At 38.7% G+C, this 26,148-nt stretch overlaps 11 protein-coding genes across 11 annotated transcripts; 5 read left to right on the top strand and 6 right to left on the bottom strand. All coding sequences in view use genetic code 12, as the record gives it.

The window, feature by feature from the left end:
* Positions 1–271: 271 nt before the first annotated feature.
* On the bottom strand, positions 272–2,641 carry CPAR2_502600 (uncharacterized protein; the record flags this gene model as incomplete). The annotated part of the gene is made up of 1 exon (XM_036810687.1): positions 272–2,641. The coding sequence occupies one exon, from the start codon at positions 2,639–2,641 to the stop codon at positions 272–274; it is 2,370 nt and encodes a 789-aa protein (XP_036667199.1).
* A 1,596-nt stretch (positions 2,642–4,237) lies between these two features.
* On the bottom strand, positions 4,238–6,403 carry RIM13 (Rim13p; the record flags this gene model as incomplete). The annotated part of the gene is made up of 1 exon (XM_036810686.1): positions 4,238–6,403. One exon carries the CDS (start codon positions 6,401–6,403, stop codon positions 4,238–4,240), a length of 2,166 nt encoding a protein of 721 aa, XP_036667198.1.
* Positions 6,404–8,734: 2,331 nt separating this feature from the next.
* ADH1 (Adh1p) lies at positions 8,735–9,946 on the top strand (the record flags this gene model as incomplete). Its single annotated transcript, XM_036810685.1, has 1 exon — positions 8,735–9,946. One exon carries the CDS (start codon positions 8,735–8,737, stop codon positions 9,944–9,946), a length of 1,212 nt encoding a protein of 403 aa, XP_036667197.1.
* Positions 9,947–10,110: 164 nt separating this feature from the next.
* On the bottom strand, positions 10,111–10,722 carry CPAR2_502570 (uncharacterized protein; the record flags this gene model as incomplete). The annotated part of the gene is made up of 1 exon (XM_036810684.1): positions 10,111–10,722. One exon carries the CDS (start codon positions 10,720–10,722, stop codon positions 10,111–10,113), a length of 612 nt encoding a protein of 203 aa, XP_036667196.1.
* A 263-nt stretch (positions 10,723–10,985) lies between these two features.
* On the top strand, positions 10,986–13,106 carry CPAR2_502560 (uncharacterized protein; the record flags this gene model as incomplete). Its single annotated transcript, XM_036810683.1, has 1 exon — positions 10,986–13,106. The coding sequence occupies one exon, from the start codon at positions 10,986–10,988 to the stop codon at positions 13,104–13,106; it is 2,121 nt and encodes a 706-aa protein (XP_036667195.1).
* A 563-nt stretch (positions 13,107–13,669) lies between these two features.
* Positions 13,670–15,079, bottom strand: CPAR2_502550 (uncharacterized protein; the record flags this gene model as incomplete). Its single annotated transcript, XM_036810682.1, has 1 exon — positions 13,670–15,079. One exon carries the CDS (start codon positions 15,077–15,079, stop codon positions 13,670–13,672), a length of 1,410 nt encoding a protein of 469 aa, XP_036667194.1.
* A 1,644-nt stretch (positions 15,080–16,723) lies between these two features.
* On the top strand, positions 16,724–20,644 carry CPAR2_502540 (uncharacterized protein; the record flags this gene model as incomplete). The annotated part of the gene is made up of 1 exon (XM_036810681.1): positions 16,724–20,644. The coding sequence occupies one exon, from the start codon at positions 16,724–16,726 to the stop codon at positions 20,642–20,644; it is 3,921 nt and encodes a 1,306-aa protein (XP_036667193.1).
* Positions 20,645–20,729: 85 nt separating this feature from the next.
* Positions 20,730–21,074, bottom strand: CPAR2_502530 (transcription elongation factor; the record flags this gene model as incomplete). Its single annotated transcript, XM_036810680.1, has 1 exon — positions 20,730–21,074. One exon carries the CDS (start codon positions 21,072–21,074, stop codon positions 20,730–20,732), a length of 345 nt encoding a protein of 114 aa, XP_036667192.1.
* A 156-nt stretch (positions 21,075–21,230) lies between these two features.
* On the top strand, positions 21,231–22,187 carry CPAR2_502520 (membrane insertase; the record flags this gene model as incomplete). Its single annotated transcript, XM_036810678.1, has 1 exon — positions 21,231–22,187. The coding sequence occupies one exon, from the start codon at positions 21,231–21,233 to the stop codon at positions 22,185–22,187; it is 957 nt and encodes a 318-aa protein (XP_036667191.1).
* A 499-nt stretch (positions 22,188–22,686) lies between these two features.
* On the top strand, positions 22,687–23,520 carry CPAR2_502510 (uncharacterized protein; the record flags this gene model as incomplete). The annotated part of the gene is made up of 1 exon (XM_036810677.1): positions 22,687–23,520. The coding sequence occupies one exon, from the start codon at positions 22,687–22,689 to the stop codon at positions 23,518–23,520; it is 834 nt and encodes a 277-aa protein (XP_036667190.1).
* A 49-nt stretch (positions 23,521–23,569) lies between these two features.
* On the bottom strand, positions 23,570–26,080 carry CPAR2_502500 (glucose-induced degradation complex subunit; the record flags this gene model as incomplete). The annotated part of the gene is made up of 1 exon (XM_036810676.1): positions 23,570–26,080. One exon carries the CDS (start codon positions 26,078–26,080, stop codon positions 23,570–23,572), a length of 2,511 nt encoding a protein of 836 aa, XP_036667189.1.
* Positions 26,081–26,148: the final 68 nt, after the last annotated feature.

Below are 26,148 nucleotides of genomic sequence, written 5' to 3'. Positions count from 1 at the left end.
CACTCTGTATCCTCCAGTTGTCTAACCCATCCTTAAATTTCAAGTTTAATGTTATTTTGTCTTTCACATCAACAAACACTGTCTCGGACCACGGTGCCCGCAAGATCTCTTTTCATCTCCGGGGCTTAACTCTGCCAGCAACTTCAACAAAGTCATTGCCAACAGCAGTATTATTGGTCCTTCTCTATCGTGTCGGGTTTCAACTACTCTTGGCCACGATTCAATAAACAGTGTATATACCAACACAACCAGTAAGGGCTTTGAGCCTTTACTATTGTCGCTGACAAAAATCTCTAAGAGCAGCAATATAATTTGCCCGATCCGCTCTAAAAGTGGCAATATAAGTTTCCCAGTCAACAGATGTATCAATTTCATAACCGGCAGCTGCTCCGATCTTGGTCAATTTCTTCAAACGATGTTGGATCTTTTGTTTCCAATTCACAATTCTGGAAACCTTTTTCTTCTTTTTAATGCAAGGTTGCTCCAATGCTGCATTCTCATTCTGTTCAGGCGACACGGTTCCTCTGCCAACGTCTCTGTCATTGTCATCGGCGTTTTCAACGATGCTTGATTTTGACTTGAAATGGAATGCATATGCAAACAGTTTTCCCAAAGCTTGAATTTTCTGTTTAAATCTCTGTGTCTTAGTTTCCATTCCATGGCAGCCGGCAATACCAGCTGCTTGATCAGACAATCGGCTCAATCTAATTGATTCCCAACTTGTAGCTCTAGGAACGTCTTCACCAACTTCATTGTTGTCTTCAGTGGCCACAATGGGTTCATCAATGCTAGGTTCCGAATCAATACTTGTCACCGTTGGGGTTTCTTCATAGCCGTAATCAATCGCACGCATTGGAGAATTTTCATTAACAGCATATGGACCAGCATCAGAGTTCAATGGGGCTAAATCAGCGGCCCTTCTTTCTGCCTGTGCGCCAGATGAAGAAGCATTTTCAGTCACAGAGTTATCAGCAGTTGTTTCCAATTCAGTCACACTAGACGCCTTACTCTTGAAAAATGACATTTTAGAACACTTCTTCTTTTCGCGACTCTTGCTCATGTATTCCTCTTTCAAGTGTTTCTCGAAAAGCTCTTGCATTTCTGGCTCCCAATAATAGAAGAACGTCCTTTTCAAGTCACAAAGACCATTAAAGCCCGAAGGGCGTCTATCTTCTGGTTCATGCTCTTCAAAGTATGAGCTTAAATCGGGTTCATCAACAGCAGCAGTATCAGTAGCGTACTCTTCCGAACCATTCAATCTAACCAGTGGTTGCTCAACCACAAGTTCGTTTTCAGTTTCATTTTCATTGGCCATTTGAGCACCGTTAACAGGTTCCAGTTCATGCACTTCTTCTTGGCTGCTTTCACAGTCAACATCAGCATCACTTGAAGCATCGTCATGGGGAGCAGGCTTGGGCGCCTTCACTTTTCTTCTGAACAAATTTCTAAACTTTTTGTTCACTTGCAGTGTGGAAGTCACCTGGGTATTTCCAAGTTCAGTCAAATCTTTGGAGTCCTTAATGACTGCTTTCTTCAAAAATGGGCCTCTCAATGCATTTCCAAATTTTGACCATTTTTGAGCTGTAGTACTCTTCATATGGCCATTCGACTGCACTTTATCATTGATTGCTTCAACTGCAACTGTAGTACAAACTTGTTGAGAACCTTCAAGCTGTGATCTATTGCCCTTTCCCGGACTCTTCCTGAATGTGTTGCCCAAAATTCTTTTCCACTTGGGTTTCACTGCATCCTTCAAGGGAGATCCTTCTTCAGTAGTTACAAGGGGATTGACATTGGTAACTATTCTCTCAACGGAATTTTCATTGGTGATTTCCAGATTTTCAGTAGCATCTCCAACAATCGCATCATTAGAACCGGGGACACCTTCTCCATCAGCATCATTTAAAGTATCCGTGGTATGTGCACTATTACCAGTACCTTCATCATTATCAAGCACAGATTTTTTGTTGGTGTCCAAATTTTTTCCAGGTGATGCAATGTCAGCAGCATTACCAATTTCATTAACAACCTCAGCATTCGATTCTGGAACTCTACTGTGCAATCCAGTTCCATCAACGACTGTTTTACCCAGATCCAGCAGTTTGGAGGACAAGTGGACATTTCTAATATTCAACTCTGTAGGATTGCGATCTTCTTCCTCTAGTTCACAAAGTTTGTTTCCAGGATTCTGATCTGCTCTGACCAATGCTTGCATGCGAATATGTCTGTTGCGTATACGCCAATCTTTGACACGCTTCACTTGCAACTGTTTAGATTCTGTGGTGGTTCCAGTAATTGAATTATCATCTGCAGCTGCTTTTTTGGTGGTGGTTTCCTTTCTTGAATATTCTGCTTTCTCAGTGGTGGTTGATGCAGTGTTTTCAATTTCGGAATTGTTTATGATGGATTCAACTGTGGTGAAGTTCAGTTTAGTAGGGGTACTTTCCTTGATAACGTTCATAACATGCGGCGGAAGGGGAACAGGAGTAGTTAAGTTTAAACACTGGCCGGGATTGGACCTCTCGACAATTCTTGAAGCATCAGAGTGATTCGCTTCAGCCAAGTTCTTGAATTGTGAAAAGGCAGTGACATTAGGTGTTGGTTTCAGTTTACGCTTGGCGGCGGTGTAGTTTGAAAGCATGTTAGTGAGGAGAGAGAGATAAGGGGAAAGGGGAAAAGGGGGAAAACAGGAAATTGAGGGGGTTTTTGTAGGAAATATTTTAGTGGTTTTGTACATACAATTTGGTGAAGTTTGGGAATATCAAAAAAAAAGGGCCATATTTTTTGATATGTTTTGACCAGCTAAATGACTATATTGTTGCTACTTAGTTATGTAGAGATGTTGAGGTTGAGCTCATTGGTCTACTGGGATCTATTCGCAGCAATGTATCTCATCAATGATATAATGATTCAGATCACCGATTATTAGAGAGGAATTTACACACAAAGTTGAAGCTAGGATTGATAAAGCTTTGAACTAGTTGATCAGACTTTATTTCAGACTATTTCCAGATAAGGTAAGGACTTTGATCACTGGATTACTGTTTGGTTGCTTATAGAATGTATGTGCATAACAAAAATCGTTGGAATAAACTTTACTATAAAGATTATTCTCCCCTTTTTTGTTTCGTTTTTTTTTTTTTGCAACCAAGATTGGAAGACAACCACCAAATGTGACAACCACCAAATGTGACAACCACCAAATGTGACAACCACCAAATGTGACAACCACCAAATGTGACAACCACAATCAGAACCATGTGAGTTATGTGTCACTAACCACAAGTTGAAACAATCCATGTAAAGGGTAGCGGGGACCATTGTTCAGATACACCAACGTTGATTTTTAAAAGAAAATATTTGTGATATACTAGTGAGTGATCTGTTCCATTCACAAGAAATAATCAGAGAACCAATATACCAACCTTTTCTTCAATCCATTCCATTTTAATCCACAGAGAGAATTCACGTAAAAGAAAGAATGGTGTTGAGAGTGTGTAATTGAATATTGATGGATTCACTATAATACGGGTGATACTTCCGTACATAATTTTTGTGCTTTGTCATTTGATGGAAATTTCGTTACTCAAAAACGTACAACAAATAATCGTGAAGTTTACAATCACACAGATTCTTTACAACATATCAGGTAAATCCATTGTATCATATACTAGCATCAACAATGGGCTAAAGTAATTTAATGGGGTAAAGAGTTTTGATATTGAAAGGTTTATGTATTCCAAGATCTCGACTGTAAAACACCAATGACAGTAGCTGAATTCAATTCACAGTCACGAGAATATCCCTCTTTTGACTTCTCTTTGTAACAATCATGAAGATCTTCAAGAATACTCAGTATTGTCAAATGAAAGGAGCTGCAAAGATTGATATGGTTATAGTGGAGGTGTTGACAAGGTGAATACAAAATGGGCCAGAAAGATCAACTCGAAGAAAAGGTGACGAATGGTGGGATCCATTTTTCTTCATGAACTGTAAATCTTTATTAACTATCACCTATTCAATTGCATTTGAGAATGTATCGAAATTTGGCTCAGGAAAGCTCTCACATTATGATTCTAACCATTTACGCGACCAAAATTAGGTACACTAGCTAAAGACAAGCACTTTTCGCTGTATGACAACAACCGGCCAACTTCCGATACAAAACGGCCCCTTCTAAATCATTATACTTGGAAATACTAATCAGTTTTATATACATTACAAAATTGTACACACTTTAAAGCAAGGTTAGCTTATGATCACTTCCCAATACCACATCACACCTACCCTTGCCAATTTCAAACCGTTCAATCAACAAGATATACTCTCCTGGGTCCTGTAATCTCTCTTCAACAAATAATCCATACAAACAATCATCTCTAAATTGGTCATTAATTTGCACTGGCTGTTTAGTCACGGCACTGAATAGTGAAGCTCGTAACGCTGGTCGATAATCAGTTTGACGACTATATGCGGCATGTTCATCATCAGTATGACGTATCTGGGCAATGATTGATGTGTTGTAGACACTTGTCTTGAAGTACAACTTGAGTCTATTTTGTTGATTCCATAAAAATGTTTGTTTTAATGTGTATAATGACATGGTTGATGGAATTTTTTGTATCGCTATTGATTCAGTTGTGTTTGATAATAATTTGAATGGTGCTGGAGAGCCATCAAAGTTCGAAACAACAATCTTGTACAAACCCGGATCCAAATGAAGCAGTTTTGATTGGTAATCTTGCGAGTACTTATCCTCAGTAAGACATTTGGTTTTATTGTAACTTCGAATACGTTGTCCTATTTTCAACTTGTCGGCAAAGAAAATGTCAAAATTGACAAGTCCCTTAGCAAAGAGTGCTAGTTTCAATGTAGTTGATTTTGTTACAACAATATCGAATTGTGGATTGTTTATATACGATGCTAAGGTCCAGTTCCCACCACAAGTGTCATTAGTCCATTCGCTATCGAGTGATTGAATATGAGGATATTGATAATTCAGTCTATGAAAATTACTTCCATATGACATCAACGAGTATCGTCCTTGTTTATTAGACCAAATTACCAATGTGTATGTACCCAGAGGCAATTTAATCAATTGAAGTCGGTTATTCGTTTCAAACACTGAATGCTCTTCATGATCAAATGGAGAAACGACTCTGCATGCCGATTTGTACACGTTGATTCTCATCCAGTGATGTTCTTCCACCGGTATATGTTTTTCTAGTAGTAACCACGTCGTCTCCTTTCGGCATTCCATTGTAAATTGTGTCTGATCAAATATACCGTCTTTAACCGTATAGATGAAATTCTCCTGATACATTTCCACTCCAGGTTTCGGTTGCCAATTGACATACAAGTACTTGAAATGAGTCAAGTTGTAAACTTTAACTAGTCTTTTTGATAAATCATCAGTAACCCATGGATTCTTTAAAGTTATACAATGTCCATCAAAATCATCAATGACATAATCATGTTCACCAATTAAATTAATTGATGAGCTAAACTGATTGCTAAATCTTTCAGTGCCAATACCCAAAGTCACTTTATTGCGTACCCTCATTTCCCACAAGTGAGATAGCGCGTCAATCAGTTTACTATTTGGTAATCGAATCACTTCTGGAATCCATCCACTTAGTAAATATGTATCATTGGCCATATTTGATCCTTCAAAGCAATACCCATGGCCCATTATTTTGAGATATGCTTTTTCAATCAATGCAGGCCAGTACAATTGCGAGTCAGTGAATGATTTCAAAGTTAAATTCCGGTTGGAGTTGACAATGTAGGGTAATTTATCGTCAACTTTAACAGTTCTTTTGCATCCATTAAAAGTTAGTGTAATTTGGTATTCTGATGACGTATTGTGAGGAGCTATAAGCGAGTACGTGGAGAAGTTGACATTTGTTAGTGCAATATATGATGAAACAAATGAACAATTGGTTAAAAGATCTTGGTACAAGTTCAACATGTGGGATTTGTCATCTTGCCAATGGGACGTACTAATGGACTTGAATTTGACTTCCAAACCTGATGGAACCGTCATGGTGGACGCGTCTGTGCCATCTTTAGTAGATGATGGATTTGTAGTGAAAATGTCTGAGGCAGAGGTAATTTTTTCGCCAAATTCAATCAATGGGAAGTAGAAATCAATCCCAATCTTTGATGATAACCAAATAAGCTTTTCAGAAACTGGTTGCTTTTGTTGCACTCTGTCATAATTTGTCAATGCAAACTCCGATAACGGCTTCAAGTATGGTTGATTTACATATGGTGGATCTTTTGCCAATGCATTCAATACTTTGATGGCTTCAATAGCTTCAGATTTTGCCCGTGGGTAGTCATCTATTGAATTGAATAGATTACTTTGTTGTAGATGATGTAGGAAAGTAACTAAAGACATGTGCTAAGTAGCATAAGCTAGTTACGTCATAGTTCACCGAGTGTCTTTATTTTTTCTATGTCGGTTTCATTTTGTTGTGAAAAGCTACCACACAATCTGTAAAAGCAAAAGCAAAAGCAAAAGCAAAAGCAAAAGCAAAAGCAAAAGCAAAAGCAAAAGCAAAAGCAAAAGCAAAAGCAAAAGCAAAAGCGTTTCAGTACTGCTGAAGAAGAAAGAAAAGAAAAAGGAAAACAATATTGTTGGATCAGTGATAGTCCAACCTGGGGGAAAGGATGTGTACGTTTGATATGTATCTACACCACTCTGTACCGATTGGAGTAATAAATAGGTTGGGAGTGGGTGAGTTGTGCTTTATGACTGCTTGGCAGTGATAGGCTTTTGACTTGCAAATTTGACGAGAAATTGCGCGAAGAATAAGATAAAGGAAGAAAATTACTCCTTTTGGTTTTCGGAGTTTATTTACACCCCCACAAAGTTTTTCAACATACGAATAGAAATTAAATGAATAGCAGGTGGGGGTTATACATGTTATTGGCCATACCCTCTTGACGGCAACACAATACAATAAGAGAAAACAAAAAGGCAGAGAGAGTTAAATCCAATTCCGGTTGGATGGAAGAATTTGCAAGATTTGCAAGATTTGGTGAGGGTTGTAAAAGGCTGTGGTGTCTGTCCCAAACCACAAACCCATAGACCACTTTGGGACTTCATCAATCCGATATATCGAAACATCCATTGCTTTAATCTCTGTTTCTATTGGGTGGGTGGAAAGTATTCACCCGCAAAAGAAAGAAAAAAAAACAACAATTGAGTGAACGAAAGATCTACCACTGCCACTGATTGTTTGCTCGTACCACAAAGAAAGTAATACAAGCAAACACACAGTCACTGTTTGTGCGGGTGAATGGTTTGCATTCATCTTGCAACAATATTGTTCAATGGTGGGCAGTTGTTGTCATTCTATGATCACTCACTCTTTTTAGTTATGGTGTTTGTAGACCAATTGAGTCCAACTACTACGTTACATTTCCATATTGAAACATGTGTGTGTGTGTGAATGAATGAATGAATGAATGAATGAATAGAAAATAATAAGGTGATTGTTTCATTCTTCCTTTATTTGCATTTTGTGTGATTTGGTACAAGAACGTTTAGTATGTAGGTGTCTATCTATCTCCTATTTTGTTCCTTTCTCTTATTCAGAGGAACTATACAGAGGATGTGGCATTTATATGCACAGTCTAATATCATAGTATAGGTTGATTGTGGGGGGCGGGCGGTTGAAAGAAGAAAACTAGTTGAAGGAATTAAAGAGCTTCACCAAATATATACATTAACATATACAATATGCAAAGCTATCTGGTAGCAACCAACCTCTACCTCATTATAGTGGTTATCAAAATAACCTCTATAAGTGTTACGACCTGTAAGACTATATATAGACAAGAGAATACTCTGCTCTTTTGAGTTGTAATAATGATAATAATATGTCATAATCTATAGAAACGAAGGCAGAGAGGCAGAGAGTCAGAGACAGATGGAATATAATATTTCAACGAAAAACACTGTCAAAAACGTTATTTACTTATTAATTGCCTCACCAAAATTTAAAGAAGGATGGGATTAGACAGCTCTCATCGGTTGAGTTGAAATGAACATCTCCTCTCAACAAGTTGTGATGTGGGTGTTCCGTGACAAATCGGATACAAGGATAATATGAAACCCATAGTGCACCACCGCCAAAAACACTCATCGACGATAAAAGAAGAAACACAATGGGAAGAGAGCGAGTGGTTGTGGTTGTGGTGAAGGTTGTGGTGGTGGGTGGAACAGAGTGAGTGAGGTGAATGACTTGTACGACTTTTAAATCATGCGATAAAACTCGGAGTAACAAAGTCCGCAATCTGGTTTTTTTTATAATCACACACAAAAAACACTGAGGTAGAACAAAATCCACAAACCCACAAACACACAAACCCACAAAAGAACAAAAGAACAATGTAACCCACCCAGATCCAGTCACCCACTCACACACCTACAACTTTCATCAGATCATTTCCGAATTGGAAAAAAAAGTCATCCTATACAAAAATGTACACGCTCACACAAAACTCACTTCTTTATTACTATTCCATATAGTATTAGAAACGGAGTGGGTGAATGTATTCCTTGCAGATAAGCGCTTCAACATTATGCATGAACCAAAAACACCAACATGTATCAGAATAACATTCACCCGCAAAAAAAAGCATAAAATCATGCATATCCGATGGTTGAATAATTTTTATTTTCAAAAAGCCAAATGTAACAATATAAATAGACCACGAGGGAATGCCAATTGGCTCAACACATTTCTTTCATTTCAAAAGCTTTATTAGATCAATTGCAGTTAACAAAGTAACTACTATTCCAATTAAAGCGTTCACTACTACTACAACTAAAACTAAAACTAAAATTACAACTACAACTACAACAAACAGTTTTATATCTACAATGCCAGAAATTCCAAAGACCCAAAAAGCTGTTGTGTTTGAAACAAGCGGAGGTAAATTAGAATACAAGGATATTCCAGTCCCCAAACCAAAATCAAATGAATTGTTGATTAATGTCAAGTACTCTGGTGTGTGCCATACTGATTTACACGCTTGGAAAGGTGATTGGCCATTGGACACCAAATTACCCCTTGTTGGTGGTCATGAGGGTGCTGGTGTTGTTGTTGGCATGGGTGATAATGTCAAAGGATGGGAAATTGGTGATTATGCTGGTATCAAATGGTTGAATGGCTCTTGTTTGAATTGTGAATTTTGTGAACAAGGAGCTGAACCAAATTGCCCTCAAGCTGACTTGTCTGGTTACACCCATGATGGTTCATTCGAACAATATGCTACTGCTGATGCTGTCCAAGCTGCTAGAATCCCCAAGAATGCTGATTTGGCTAAAGCTGCTCCAATTTTGTGTGCTGGTGTTACTGTATACAAGGCTTTGAAGACTGCTCAATTGAAGGCTGGTGAATGGGTTTGTATTTCTGGTGCTGGTGGTGGATTGGGTTCATTGGCTATTCAATACGCTATTGCCATGGGTTACAGAGTTATTGGTATCGATGGAGGTGCTGAAAAGGGTGAATACATTAAATCTTTAGGAGCTGAAGCTTATATTGACTTTACCAAGGAAAAAGATATTGTCGAAGCTGTTAAAAAGGCAACTAATGGTGGCCCACATGGAGTTATCAATGTGTCTGTTTCCGAAAAGGCCATCAATCAATCAGTTGAATATGTTAGACCATTGGGTAAAGTTGTTCTTGTTGGTTTACCAGCTGGATCCAAAGTTGTTGCCCCTGTTTTCGATGCTGTTGTTAAATCAGTTGAAATTAAAGGTTCTTATGTTGGTAACAGAAAGGATACTCAAGAAGCTTTGGATTTCTTTGCTAGAGGTAAAGTCAATTGTCAAATCAAGATTGTTGGTCTTAGTGAATTACCAGAAGTTTTCAAATTGATGGAAGAAGGTAAGATTTTGGGAAGATACGTACTTGACACCAGCAAGTAAAAGAGTTAGAGAGTAGATCAAATGTTTTGGTTTAATAGTTCTTCTTTTATATTGACGAAATGAGATGGAATTTGGAAATTGTGTAAAAAAGAGAAAAGAAATGTAGATTCAACTTATACACACTTTACTTGCAAGCTTTGCAAAGCTGGAGGTTATTTTCCTAATCAACGCTTATCTTTTTCAATTCTATCACGCAACACATTCAATTGTATCTGATTTGTCAAGTTTTCATCATTAATCAATTCAATAGTTTTGTTCTTTTCCTTCATTTCAATACTCAAGTGTTCAATTTGCTTTTGTAATTTACTAACCAATTTTTCCAATTTGCCAATTCGTACATCCTTATCTTTAATTATAAACTCTAGTTTCTCATTTTTCAAAGTAATTGAGTTCAAATTTGTAATCAAGTCCTCATTTTCATTTCGTAGTTGATGATTTTCCTTAATGATTACAACTGTGGCGGCATCATTATCACTAATGTTGTCCTTTAGTTTATCTTGTTGAACACTCTTTGACTTTGATTTAGTGCTGGGCGGGACTTTTTCTTTTTCGATTCCTAAGATTGTCGATGGAGATGGTGACTTGGAGCTAAATGGAGTTTCGTCCTCCTCCTCTGTGTTACTTTGGCAATGATGATGATGATGTTGCTGTTCTTTCAGAAGTAGCTTTTCCACTAATTGTTTAAACGCAAGGTAATATTCTGAATCCTTCTTCTCTACTTCATCTCTAACCTTCAATTTGCTTAGTACATCATCTACCCATGTTTCGGTGCTCATATACGGTGATGGATGTAAAGTGTGAAGTGTGGTAAGTATGCCCTTTTGTATTGTTCAGCTTTCTCTGTTTTATTTTTATCCAATTTCCGCGAGTACAAACAAACCAACTTTATCACAAGCATTCACAAAGTCAACTCCAATTTAGACACTGCTTCACCATCATCAACAATCGTTCAATAGATAGTCAAGAATCACCTACAGGAAAGTATAACCTTTTATCACAACTTCATATTTACCATAAATTTGTCTGCCATTCATGGAGTATGGATTCACAAACCAATACTCCACAAGAAGATAACAATAGTATACGAGATAAGCATCATCAAAAATCACAAGATACTCCAAAAGACATTGTACCACCAGAGGTACCGATTGCTACAGATGTGCCGAACTCAACTTCGAGGTCTGTTTTATCATGGCTCACGAGGCTGCAGAACAATATCATCAACAACAATGATATCTCCAACAACAGTAACGGCAACAACAACAACGCCACTAGTAGTGATGCAGTATTCCAAGATGACACGATACAAACCAATGGCCAGATGATCCAAAACGAACCACATGTGCTAGCTACATCCACAGACCTCCTTGTAGCCAGTTCTGGCGAATCGCCACTACCGCAAACATCATGGTATTCATACTACACTTCATTTATATTCCCAAGCAGTGGTGGAGAATCACCGGCAATGGAGCATATGCCACTACTACAGGGCAACTTATCAATTACAAAAGGCAACGATGATGAAGATGCCAATAATGGCACCGATGGTTGGTTTGGTTGGCTATTTGGTTCGAAAAAACAAACTCAGGAGGATGAAGTTAATGATGAGTCAAGTGAGGCTTACAAATCAGCCAAGGTTGTTATTGAATCGTCAAAAGAGGAGTGTCACTATACGTACAAGAGCACAAACGAATTCAAGACTTTTGAAATGAGTGTTGATGGGACACCTACTGAAAATTTACCAGTGCTTATACACACCAGAAAGCACAAACCAGTGTCTGCTCATGAAGTGTATGAGAAAACTTTACGTGTGAGAAATAATAATGAGGCAGAGGTGCCAGTACCGGGCATTTCACCTAGATTTGTTGACAATTATCGAGAAATTACGTGGAAGACGAAAACGCGATTACTTGCAGGCGACCTCGTTTGTGGATACGATACTGAACATCATCTATATCGCAAAAAGGAAGAACTGGCTTTACGAACCGGTAAACTGTTGAAGAAAATTGTTGTTATTTCTGTCCACAATTTCCTACCGGTCAAATTAGTGCGAGCACTTATTGGAGAGTATACTGGTAATGCAATAGGGTACGCCAAATTGGCAACAAAAGCAATAAAAACATGGATGAAACAGAATAACCCCGAGTACCAAGAGGACGAGGTTGACATTATTAGTATTGCCCTTGATGGACAAGGTCGAGCATCCACTTCTGTTGATGATGCACTTCGACTATTGCGCAATTACACCAAGGAGCTCAACGAGTCTGATTTCATCTACGTTGTTGGATATGGCACATCTTCACCCATTGCCATAAACCTACTCGCAGAACTTCTTTCACAAAATCATCATTTATGTAGGAAACGAATTGGAGTTTTGAGCATGTCGGGAAATCTAATGGGTCCGGTGTCCTCAAAATTCACCAAGATTGTTTATCGAGCATATACACAATTGGAAAATGACATTGTTCGAGAAGTGTTTGACTATTCGAAAAATGACCATCCTTTATCACGCAAATTAACTGAATCAATACGGTTTCTTGTTGATCAAAATGTTAAATTTACCTTGTCGAGTACAACTAGTGATTCATTTATTCCATTGTATTCATCATTGGGTATACAATTTGATCATCCGAACATTCATCGAAACTTGTACCATATAAACACTGCTCCATTTATATCAACGGTATTGGACATCAGCTGCCAAATGAAGAATCTAGGTGTATTTCGCGACCACGAAATTATTAAAATTTTGAGTGATAGGTTGGATATCAACAATACAAGCAGGTATATATTTGATGATGAACAAGTGTATTTGGAAAGTTTAAGATTTGCGTTGGAGTCAACAAAGTTGCACAAGATGAAACCGGTTTCAATCCGAAAACAACCACGGGGGTCAACAATGACATCATCGGCATCGACATCGGCATCGACAGCAACAGCTTCGACAACACCATCAATAATTAATGATCTCAATCTACTTCTGTATAATTTCCGAGGATTTATTCAGGAATTTGTCAATGTCAAACATGTTAACAATGTGACGCAGCTCAAGAAGTTGCTTGAAGAGTACAAGAGTTGGGAACCAAATTTGAAAACTAAAGATGTAAAGTATTGTTTAGAAGCTCTTGATAACTTTCAAATTGAGGAATTATTTATTTAAAGAGACAGAGATGCGAAGGAATCGCAAATAGGCTTGTATTTCATAGAATGTATTGATAGGCCAATTTCATACAGAGATGTTTTAGCCTCGCAGCACTGTAATAAACGCAATAAAAACGACAACAAATGGCTTTGAGTATCGCCTTGCTTCGCTTGAAGTGGATCAGTAAACTTTAGTCTATCCACTTGCAAGTCAGACTCGCATCGACACACACAGCTTGAGATATAAATTAACATTTCTAATAGCTTTAAAACTTCATTGTCGTTATCCTCCCACTTGTATTTCTCACCACAATCTCTACAAACTACCATAGCTACAAAGACAAATAGCAACAACGCAGAAATTAGATCAAATACAGATATGAAAACAGATAAAACCAACAGGCTAATTTAGCACCAGCAAAATTAGTCCTTTTCAGCACCTCGTAGTCATAGGTCTGATTGAAGGAGCAATGATCATCATGGGTCCTGCTTCTTCGCTTACCTCATACTCACTCTGTTCTAGACTTACAAACGACCGGTTGGCCAGACCAGCCGCTTTGCTGGAAAGAGCGTGCAATGACATCAAGCTCTGAACAGAAGCCGCTTTCCGCATGTTTTGATCCCGTACATGAACCTCCTAACTTTGACCTTGAACCTCTTCATAGAAGTGTTTGCAAACGACTTTGAGCTTGGTCGCCAATCCTTCTTATAGTCGTCGTCATTCCACAAATCACAACGAATGGTGAACGGACAACTCACTTGCTCTGTTTCATAGTCTTCACCTTGACTGCCATCATCATCGTTATCCAGATCAATTCCAAGTTGAAGGGCAACACGTCCCAGTTCCGAATCAGGGGAAAACAATGGTATAACTTCGTCTGTGATGTGATCCTCGGGAGAATATCCCGTTTCCTTGAGAATGCCCACTTTTGCTCCATTGCTTCTTTTTGAAGCTCTTTTCGCCCCCCAAGACCTTTTCCTTTTGAGACCCTGGTCCTTCCTTTTCCCTTCAATGACTCTGGTGAAATCTTGACATTTGTCACCACTAATTCGTCGCACTTCAATCCTATTGTTGAATCTGACCTTTTTATCTTTGATGGAGTCGTCACCAATATGCAATACCGCGGGTGTCTTTTTCAATGCTATGGCTGGTGGAGGTGGTGTAAAGTTGTAATGATCTTTTCCAGAACTGGACACTAGTCGATTCTCCTCTGGGCTTTCTGTTTCAACATCTTTGGTTGGAGCATCTAATCCATCTTCGTCGCAGTCATCCCATGGGGTTGCAAATGGTTTGGCTGGTGCTGTGGCTAGACTAGGTGCAAAACTGGTATTGTTGGTAACTTTTTCGGTGCTGGCGCGCTTCGGAACTTGCTTAGTGCCTGCTTTTAACGAATTAAAGCACGTGGTGGTCTTGGTCTTGTCGTTGGAACTATTGTTGAGTGATAGAAAGCTGGTTTGGTTCTTTTTGATGCTTCGAAATTGCTTGGTTGTTCTTGCAAGCATCGTTTTAGAAGACTCAATAACCATGGATGTATCAGAATCAAGTCTATAATCCTTGTAGTCACAGGATGGCGTGAAGTTACTCTCCTTGAAAGCATCAACAGGGCTATCATCTTCCCTGACCATCTTCGACTTCATAAACCTCTTGTTTGATTGTTGCGTAGACTTGTGTCGATTATCAGTGCTGGCTTTTTTGATATGAGATTCCAAATCCACATAGTTTGAAAACGTAGGCATGGAGTCCGTTGAGTAAAATGCACTAGCTTTGTCTTGCTTCGAGATACTCTTTTCGTTGATGGATAGGTGAACGTTTGGATTAATTTGGGTTGGCGGTTTCACGAAATAAATGTCAGTGACCATACATCTCAACTCGGACAATACTGACTCAATCAAAGTAAATCCGTAATCTTCATTCTCGTCGTAAACAAAGTCTTGGCTGAAACAAGTAAAGCTTTGGTTCTCTTGGGAGAAAAACATCAGTGATGCGGGCATAATTAAAGGTAGTTTGTGTTTTTGGTTGAATGAAAAAGGGTAGTAAAGTAATGGTTTATGACTTGTGATTTTTTTCGAGCCCTAGTATAGGGTTTTCCCAAGAAGAAGAATATCAAAATTGTTGCAACTTTATGTGTGAAAATTGGCACGTGAGTTTTGACACGTGAATTTTGGCACATCCATGTCAATATGGCAAGCGACAAGTGCTGCTAGGTACCCATGATAATAAACACTCAGTTGATTTGAGTCGATTTGCGTTTCAACAGCAAACTCGACTGCTCCATAGCTTCCACTAGAGCTTTGTGCTGCTTCCGCCACCGAATATTGAATAAAAGCAGTGACCAACAAGTTGTCAAACATATGAGGAATCTCTCACACTATTTGCGGTTCCATCGACTTGTATCATCCAACACATAATAAGTCTCAGCAGCTTGTGCATTTACTTGTGATTAATTTATGCTTGATGAGTAGGAAACTTGCCTCATCTGAACACCAAGCTGGAAATATAATAGTGAATGTCAAGCGAGGTAGCTTATGTTTCAAGTAGTTAGGTACGCATTTTTCAGTATCTATATAATCTCTCTTTCCTCATTCAATAATCTATATTTATAAGACCAGCGTTTTGATCAATCTCCGTTTGTCATTATATTAGCACTTTCTTTGTAACTAGATACTAATCATGCTCTCAAACACCAAATTCCATATCGGCTGGAGATCACAACTTATTGGGACTTTTCTGTTGATACATGCTCATGTGATACATCTCTTGGCATTTGTAACCAGCAAAACAGGTCTGCAACGGGTGCTTATACTTGCTAAAACAAATGGTGCTAACATACAACAAGTATGCTCGCGACCAGTAATCCAGCATTTATGCTGTGAAGCTTCTATTTGTTTAGTTTTACACGTGACATTTATTGATTAGGGGAGTGTAAAATGTACAAAAAGAAAAAATGAAAGAAAAAGTTGTCTCAGTTAATTTTAAAAAAAACGGAAGTTGATTCACCTGTGGTTCATCTATGCACACACACAAGTACTCAATCAATCAATGGGTGCAACATTCTTTTCCCCTTACAAAAAAATTGGAAATGGTTGCAAAATATTTGCTTCTATGAGCATTCAGAATACGAACGAAATGTAGATTAAGAGTACAAGGGCTCAGTAATTTTTTGATGCCACGCTTCGAATAAAACGTCGTTGTTACTTCGTAAGACTACCACCTCTTGAAGCAACGGTCACTATCACCGCTTTTTTACAGTAAAACCCTCTTGAACTCTTGGAATATGATTGTACATGGATTGTAGGGGTGCTTTTTTTCTCTTGCTGAAATGGATTGGTGCAAATTGTGCTTAACTATGGGCAAAGTGCGTGCGCTTACCAATTTTATCATCAAAAAAAGACAAAAACAGAATCTCTCGAGCATTGAGCAAAAGACAGTTTTAGTTCCATATTATTCTATAAACATTCATTGCATTTTGGCTAGCATCCAAAATACAACAGATTACTTATCATTGTATCGGTTGTTGAACATACTAGATAACAGACAAAGTTATCTTTGCCACAACTCAATCGTTAATCTTGCTTGTTAAGGCTCGCTTTTTTTTTTACGATTGCAAGATTTCGCTGCGAAGGGTATCAAACACTATGGCTAAACATTCAAGAAGAATAGACTCAACTGATGACGAAACTACACCTGACTTCAAGTTAACAGTGACGCCTCCTAGACGAAGTACAAAGACGATTTCATATAATGAAGATGACGACGATGATGGTGAGGCCACAATTGAAGCTCCAGTGGATGAACAGGCTCATCTTGACAATGACATTGTAAAGCAAGAGGAACCTGATAGTGATGATCCATTTGCTGTTCCCACATCACCTGAAAAAGATGACGATAGTGAGGATTATGTCGAAGAGTCAGACGCAGAAATTAGAGGTCCAGGAAGGAAAAAAAGAAAGCTTAGCAAAAAGCAGAAATCAAGAGGGAGATCAAGTAAACCACGCATAGATAGCGAAGACGAGGACTTTCGAGATGATGGTGATGATGATGAAGACGAGGACGATTTCACTCTTTCTGATGATGATTTCATTGAAAGAAAAAAACGAGAGAATTTCATAGTGGAAGATGAAAACGATTGGGATGACGAGGAAGATGAATATGGGGTTAAACCAAAAAAGAAAAGAGGTCGTAAAAAAAAGGGTAGATCTGTTTCGGTAGAGCCGAGAAGGGCAACCAGATCGGGCAAGGTTTTGCAAGAAGATGTGGAGTACAATGGAGATGATACTCGCGATGATATACAAGACGACGTGGATGATATACAGAGGGAGATTGCTGAACTATACGATTCATCACCGGTACGTGACTCCGAACCCTCACAACATAAATTGAGACAAAGAGCAAAAGTCGATTACACCATACCACCACCTATTACCAACGACTTGATGCTTGAGAGACCTTCGACCCCGGTAACTGTAAGAAACAGACGAGGAAGACCCGCCAACAAGAGTGAATTTCGAAAAATATTGTACCCCACAGCTGGCCCCTTTGGTGGTAGTGATGTCATATCTTTATTTGGAACAAATATTCCACCTGGGGGTATTCCCTTGCCAGGCATGACAGATCCAAATAATCTTACTGCAATTGGTCAAAATGTCAGTGACTCAGATAGTTCTGAAGATGAAATTGCCCCTATCAATGGGGAAGCTACCATCAGTCACAAGGTAAAAAAGCCCTCTAGGTCAGATGGAAAGCTACTTACAGGTGGTTCAGATGACAAGAGAAAGGGAAAGAATAGTTTGAGTGATACCGATCCTCTTGGGGTTGACATGAACATCGACTTTTCCGTCGTTGGAGGTTTAGACAATTACATAAATCAATTGAAAGAGATGGTCGCTTTACCGCTATTGTATCCGGAGTTGTATCAGAACTTCGGTATAACACCACCTAGAGGTGTGTTATTTCATGGCCCCCCAGGAACCGGTAAGACTTTAATGGCGAGAGCTTTGGCAGCAAATTGCTCAACACCAGAGCGTAAAATTACATTCTTTATGAGAAAAGGTGCTGATTGTTTGAGCAAGTGGGTTGGGGAAGCAGAGAGACAATTGAGGTTATTGTTTGAAGAGGCGAAAAACCAGCAACCTTCGATAATTTTCTTTGATGAAATTGATGGTTTGGCTCCGGTGAGATCATCTAAACAAGAACAAATTCACGCAAGTATTGTCTCGACGTTATTGGCATTAATGGATGGTATGGATAATCGTGGACAGGTTATTGTTATTGGTGCAACAAATAGACCTGATGCAATCGACCCTGCCTTACGTAGACCTGGGAGATTTGATCGTGAGTTTTATTTCCCATTACCTGATATCAACGCTAGAAAGGAGATTTTGACCATCCACACAAGGAAATGGACCCCACAATTGGATGAATCGTTTTTAAGCAACCTTGCCGAGCTCACAAAAGGATATGGAGGTGCAGATTTGAGGGCATTGTGTACCGAGGCAGCGTTGAATAGTATCCAACGAAAATATCCTCAAATTTACGAAACAAATCACAAGTTGGCAGTGAATCCAGAAAAGGTTAGGGTTATCGCAAAGGACTTTATGATGGCTCTTGACAAAATTGTACCTTCGAGTGCAAGATCCACTTCTTCTGGTTCTGCTCCGTTACCCGATAATTTGAAACCGTTACTACTGGACAGTTTTGAGCAAATAAAATCAAAACTAAAAGATTTGATACCAGTATCTATTAGTGTAGCGGGACGCAAAAAGCTCACTACCTTGGAAGAAGCCAAATATCTTGATCCAACTGTTCACGATAAAGATGGTGGGTTTGGTAAACAGCAATTGTTGAAGAATTTGGAAAATGCAAGAATTTGTAGACCACATTTGTTGGTTAGTGGTGAAGAGGGCAATGGGCAACAGTACCTTAGTGCAGCTGTTCTCAACTATCTCGAAGGATTCCAGGTGCAGTCGCTAGATCTTGGAACAATGTTTGGTGACTCTGCAAGAACGACGGAGCTGGCCATTATTCAAGCCTTCATTGAAGCTAGAAGGCACCAGCCTGCCATCATTTTAATACCAAATATTGATGTATGGTATCTGATTTTACCAGACTCTTCAAAAGCGACATTATTAAGTCTACTACGTGGATTGAGAAGCAACGAAAAGATATTGTTACTAGGCTTTTCAGAGACTCCATTGCACTATTTGGATGATAGAATTAAAAACTTGTTTGGAATGGAAAATTCATCAAATAACGTCATTTTGCAGAATCCAAATAAGCTGGCAAGGAAAGAATTTTTCCTGACGGCATGGAAGACAATATTGATGAAACCGTATGAGTTTATCAATGACTTGCAAAATAGACCGAAAAGGAAATTGAAGCAGTTGAAAGTTGTTGAAACTGTGGCAAATTTGTCTGATAATGAATTACTCAAGAAGAAGCAAAAGGAGCAGGAATACAACGACACCAAATTGAAAAACACACTCAAGATAAAGTTGGCCAGTTTGATGGATTTGTTCAAAGTAAGGTACAAAAGATTCAAAAAACCGATTGTTGATGAAAACTTGCTATACCATTTATTTGATCCCACAATTTTGGAGAATCCACTTAACAATTACCAAGTTTTGTACACCAGATCAGATGAACCGGGTCACGAAAATATGATAAAGGAAATTGCTACTGGTAAGGATTATCACAATATGGATCTTGACACAGTTGAGGAGAGGTTATGGAATGGTTTTTATAGTGAACCAAGACAATTCCTCAAGGATCTCAAATTGATATTGAAGGATTGCATTACTTCGGGAGATCGGGAAAGAATTTTGAAAGCAAATGAAATGATTACCAATGCCCAGTTTGGTATCGACGATTTTACAACTCCGGAATTTTTGAAAGCTTGTAAAGAGATGAGGGAGAGAGATAAGGCCAAGCAAGAGAGATTGTTGAAAGAATACGAGGGATTGAAGGCAACGCTTCAAAATGGTACCACAGAGCAGCAACCTCAGGATGCGGCTCCATTGGAAAACAATGCGAGTGTTATCAGTGTCGCCGAGCAAAAGCTCTCATCCAATCCTCTTCCCGATGAAGATATTTCACACGGGGATATAAATGAACCTAATGATGCCATGGATGTGGACATAGCTCAGAAGGGTGATGAAGGGTCGTTTGTTGGAGTGGGGGAGCCACCAAAAGTGGAAGAAATTAAAGAAGAGAAGATGGGCATGGAGAAATCCAATAATGATGCAATGCATATGAAGAAAGGTGAAGGGGAGGAACAGACGGAAAACCCACAAGAGGACATAGTCGAGGAGTCATCTGAATCGGAAGCTGAGGAGTCAATCGAAATCGATCACGCGAAGGAGATAATACTCGACAAGGAATTGTACGACAAGTTAAGAAAACAAGTAGTCAAGCTCACGGACCAATTCACAGTTGACAAGTTGGAAATGGTTATGGCCAGATTGATGGATATCGTTTGGACCGATAGAAATGAATGGGATAAAACGTCGACTCTACACAATATTGAAAAAGTGTTGACTTCGTTTCAACCGGCATCTTGAAATTAGATATATAAATCCTGTATAATTTAAAGTAGAAATTATACCATCTATAGATCAACCGTGCTCGTATAAATCTCCACCTTAATCAATCCTCTGCACTTCCATCTCTTGGTCTATATATGACATCCAGGGCTTCCAAATGTTCAATCACTATGGGAGGTAGCTTACCATTGATTTTGACAGCATATAGACCTGGAACAAAACTATCTATTCTTAGCCATCTCGCCACCCATGATTCCTTGTCATCTTCTCCCATGGCTACCAATCCTTCGAATGATGGCGATGTGCAATCGGTTATTGGATTGAAATCTTGGTCATTATTTTGAAAATGCAACAACCCTTCACAGTTGGGACACCCGTCTTGTTTGAAAGTCTTTACGGGTTGTATTATACCACATAGCATGCAAGCTCTTTCTGTTCTAGTTGACATGTTTTGGAAGATTTAGTGGTCCTGGGGTGGTGGATGGATTGTGCAGGTGCAATGTTCACTAATTTTATTGATTTTTTTTTCCACATTTTCATTCTTTTTTCACTTTCGTGGTTTACACACAAAGCATCACCTTATAATTAATTACACCAAATCTCAATGCTACTACGAGGCTGTCAGGTAGGATCACGTTTGAAACCAGCTCATAAGAAGCTTCTTATTCCAGCCCGACACTATTCTATCGATCATAATGCAATTATCAATACTTTCACATACACCTTTGAGGGTTTACATGAAGCCAGTGGTTTACCATGGTGGGCACTAATTCCAATCACCACGTTTGCCTTGAGATCTGTTTGGACGCTACCACTAGCTATAATACAGCGTAAGAGAATTCAGAAACAGAGCACATTGAAACCAATAGTGAGTGCACTCAATCCCATTTTGAAGATGAATCTAGCGAAACGAGTTCAAAAAGCAAAAGGATTGCAACAATTACCAGACACTGATGAGTCAGTTAAAGCTGCTCAAGCTCCATTAGCCAATATGTCCTATGAGCAGATTTTGCTTCTCACTACAAAGGAAACACGTAAGCGTCAGAAGGAGCTTTTCAAAAAACATAATGTTCAAATATGGAAAAACTTTATCTTACCTACATTTCAAATCCCACTCTGGATTATGATGTCATTAACGATGAGAGACTTGAGTGGATGGTCATCATGGGATAACTTACACAACAAAGCATTGGACCCTTCATTGTATGTAGAAGGCTGTTTGTGGTTTCAAGATTTAGCAGTTGCCGATCCAATGCACGTTTTCCCCTTGATATTGGGAGTCATTTCACTTTGCAATGTTGAGTGGACTTTTAGAACTCTAGAGTTGTCACGGTTGACACAGAGATTGAAGTATCGACCCAATTTGACTGATGCAGTGGCAAACTTTTCCAGAATGTCTATTGTGTTTATGATGGCTATTTCAATACACGCACCAGCTGCGTTGGTGTTGTACTGGATATCGTCGCAGTTTTTTTCATTGATTCAAAATATAGTATTGGATATTAAGTACCCCATCTCATTCACTCCGAAGAAACGCTTTGGTGGGGATATATTGGAATAATGGAGACACCACCTAGGATCCAGTATTTGTGTCGGCCAGCTCAACTGTAAATAGCTGCAGTGTTTTAACTCTGTTTATAAACTGGCCGCAAATAAAGATAGAATCTGATTCTGCGGTATAGTCTAGACAATAGTTCGAAAAAGTGAAGTGAAGAATCACAGCCAGGAATGAATTGTATGATTTTGGTGGTGGTTCTCAAAGTGTCAGCAGTGAGTTCAAAATAGTTACACTTGGAGAGATATACTTCCTCGTTAAATATGTAAATATTAAGCTGTTGTGTAAATGTGCATTTGATAGGATCAAGCATAATTCTGATAATTATTAAAAACAGTCACAGCTAGACTAAGCATGAGCTTCTCATGCATTATTTTTAGAGATGTCGATAGTTTGTTCTTGGATCGATTTTATAGACTTTGTTTTGAATATAACTAAGATTGTAAGAATATATCAGACTAGACACACTCCACGCATTAAAAACAAAGCTTATCACATTAATACCATGAGTATAAAATACATCACCAAAGCCAATAAGGAGCTATTTGTGCCCATCATACGAGAACTATCAGATCAAACAAGCAAGAAGTTTGACCATAACAGCAAAACGTATGAGGAATTGAATGATTGGAAAGATCATGAGTTGCTTGACGCTGTAGCCAACCGATATTCCAACTCCAACAGGGCCACTACATACATCACCAAAGACGAACTTGTCAACCTAATGGACTGGAAACTAAACATTGGCACATTCCGACCCTCGTTGCCAAAACTTATTCGATCTAATGACGAAGAGCAAGTAGAAGATGCAACCAAAGTGGGATTCAAGATATTGCTCGACTATTTCAATAGCCTCCCTACTGATTTCTGGTCAATCGCCACTGATGAAGAACTCGACAAGTACAAAAAGGTCATACGGCAAGCAATGAAGGAATTGTGTAAATTAAAGGGTGTTGGCCCTGCAACTAGTAGTCTTATCATGACATGTCTTTACAATATCCAACCCAAATACACCCCACCATTCTTTAGTGATGAAAGCTTCATGTACTATGTACTTGATCCAACCAAGCCGGGTCAAAAGATCAAATATAGCGTCAAGGAGTATGTAGAAGAGCTATTACTGGTTTATTTCAAACTATTAAAGAGTGATCCAGAGGTTACATTCGTCGAATTGGAAAGAGGTGGATGGACAATCAAGTATTTCAGTTTATACCATGATGATAAATTGATTGATATCAAGTCACCCTATACAAATGATGAAGAATGGGAAACGTTTAAAGTAGACGTCGAGGTGGATTCATTAGAGCCACCAAAAAAGAAGAGAAAAAAATCCACCTAGCATTATAATAAAATTTGTCATACCAACGTGTATTTTCTTTCGTATCAGATCAGCTATTCTGGCCCATGTAGTCTGCCTCCAAGTTTACCAACTTGAATTTGTCATCGCGATCTAGCCGAATCAATGAAGTTACATTTTGTTCCACCTGATTGAATATCCTTTCAAGACTCGAAGTATTCGTGAACCCGGCACTCTTCAAAATAACAGCGTTTACCGATGCTAAGGTCTTTTGGAAATGCAAGGCATGGTTTCCAATTATCTTTTTCACTTTAGGTAATTTATCAAGATCTTGCTTCAGACGAACTATTAGTAAAGGTGATAGTTGACTGACTTTATCCTGCAAGTGTTCCGATTTGTACTCTTCCAATAGTGAATTCCTTTTTGTGATTATCTTTCGCAACATTTCTTGCTCACTTTCTTTGAACTCAAATTCAAAATTGTCATGTAGTTTTAACCGCCTGTCCAAATACACTTTCAAACTGATCATATAATCTAGCCATTTAATTTTGAAAACGGTATCAGTCCCTAAAGTGGAATCAAAAAACTCGTGATGATAATGTTGATCAAGAAATTTTAAAACCTCATCAAATTGGTGGGACTGCATGAGTGTTTTTATGTGTTGTCTGTTCTTTGCGTGACTTGCAATCAAAATCAGATCTTTTTCATCATTTTCATTGCCATTGATGGTATTAGAAGTTGATGTAGTCAAATCGGAATTGAGTGCATTAAAGGTTTTAATATATCCTTGATGAACAAGATAACCCTTGATCAATTTGTTTAGCAATTGCGAATCATCGTTGACATGCAACAATGCTGTCTCTGTATCACTCAAATCGTTTGATTCATTCAGCTTCGAATGGCTCAGTCGGATCTTTTCAAGCAACGACATGCAAATTGCCTTTTGATTTTCTCGCCTGAAATGGTTCACATAGCTCTTTATATTGAACTTAAACTCCTTGAATCCAAAATTTGTGGTGATTTTGGCAGTACTGACGGAATCAACTGACAATACCCTCTCCAATTCATTCAACTTGAATCCAAGCATCGGATATATTTCGATAGTTGGATCATGCGAATTTGGGACTTCAAACAAATCATTTGATCCTCCATGAGTCGATGTGATTTCTTTTTCACCAATTACTTTGGCCAAAACTCCATTTAGCGTGATAAATATAGTCTTGTTTACGAAATTAACTCCACACCCAACTACATCCGTCTTGTACACTCTGTGCCTGGGTGTATCCTCAACCATCCTGGTTCTGAAAGGTATGCCGACATCAATTTTACCGGAATCAAGCTCTTGTTGTTGTGCTCTTCCAATGGTACTGAGCCGTCTATTCATGTTTGAGATTTGGGCCCTCCCCAATGCTTCTGCACCTTTAATAGAGTTGTAAAAATTAGAGTCTGCAAAATTAACAGCATAACTTCCCTTAAACTCACCTGGCCGCGTATTGAGAAACAAGTTTAAATCGGTACTTGAGAATCCTTCCAGTGACTCGTTATGATGGACATCGTGTTTAATTTTCTCCATGTCAATCGTGCACAGCTGATTTGTTGAATTTGATGGTGATTTCATAGCATCATATGTGACAAAACGTTTGGTAAACCCAGCTAGTACTTCCAATGTAGAATTGGAGCTCACCGATGGATCATTCATGGCAATCAACGTCTTGAAACTTGTAGCTTCTGTAGCCACTTGTTCAATCTCTAACTCGTAGTAGAGAATCCCAAATGATGAAATGATTGGTTGATCAGTGATAAAGTTATAGAAACGCGCGTTGCTTAAGTCCTTATCGTTGGGTTGTGTGAGTGTCTTGCCTGAATGTAAAGTAATAGTTGAATAGCCATCATCGGCATTTATCTTCAAATCACACCTCTCTTTTAAAAATGTCCAATACTTGGAGTGAATTAATGGAGCCCACGACATCGGAAGTGGATATCCAAAGTACGTATTTTTATCTAATCGAATTGAGCTAAGACAATGTCCAGAACCTGGCTTGGTATGGTTATTGGCCAAGCTCAAAAGCTCCTTCAATGTCATTCGATAATATGCCTGATATTCATCTAAATTGCTGACGTCACAAAGACCTCTGAAATTAACTTCACCAACTCTAGTTGAATTGAATATTGAAAATGGACTTTTGGAAGCATTTTCCTTTGATGTGTCACTATTTCCCTCGTCGCTGACGTTGCTGTTACCAGATTCAGCCTCAAGCAATCTAGATTTGAATATGTTAAACATTTCATGCACGTATTTATCCTCATACGCAATTGACTCCATGGGGTTATTACCCAACACGCCAATTATAGCAAGTTTATACAATACCTTCTCTTTAATGATTGAATGAAGTATAGGGTCATTAGAGAATGCGAAATCACCTTTTTCATCATCGAGATCGGTCTCGAGAGGGATATTGGAAAAGTATGGGGAATCTTTAGTTATCACGTTGCAGGCGCTCAAGCGTTCATTTATGCGAGCTAGCTTTTTTCGCAATTGACCGCCTTCATGAGTACTGAGTAAGTAAGGTGGTATGATGTATATGCTTGATGGTGGTGCCATTCCGTTTTGGTGTTGGTGAAGTTAATCTGTGTTGACAAAAGGGGAAGACAAAAAAGTGCGGCACTCAA

This window comes from Candida parapsilosis, contig 006139, assembly GCF_000182765.1.
Source record: "Candida parapsilosis strain CDC317 annotated contig 006139".
Classification (NCBI taxonomy): domain Eukaryota; kingdom Fungi; phylum Ascomycota; class Pichiomycetes; order Serinales; family Debaryomycetaceae; genus Lodderomyces; species Lodderomyces parapsilosis.
The sequence above is the reverse complement of the archived record's forward strand: the minus strand, read 5'-3'. Positions and strand labels throughout refer to the sequence as shown.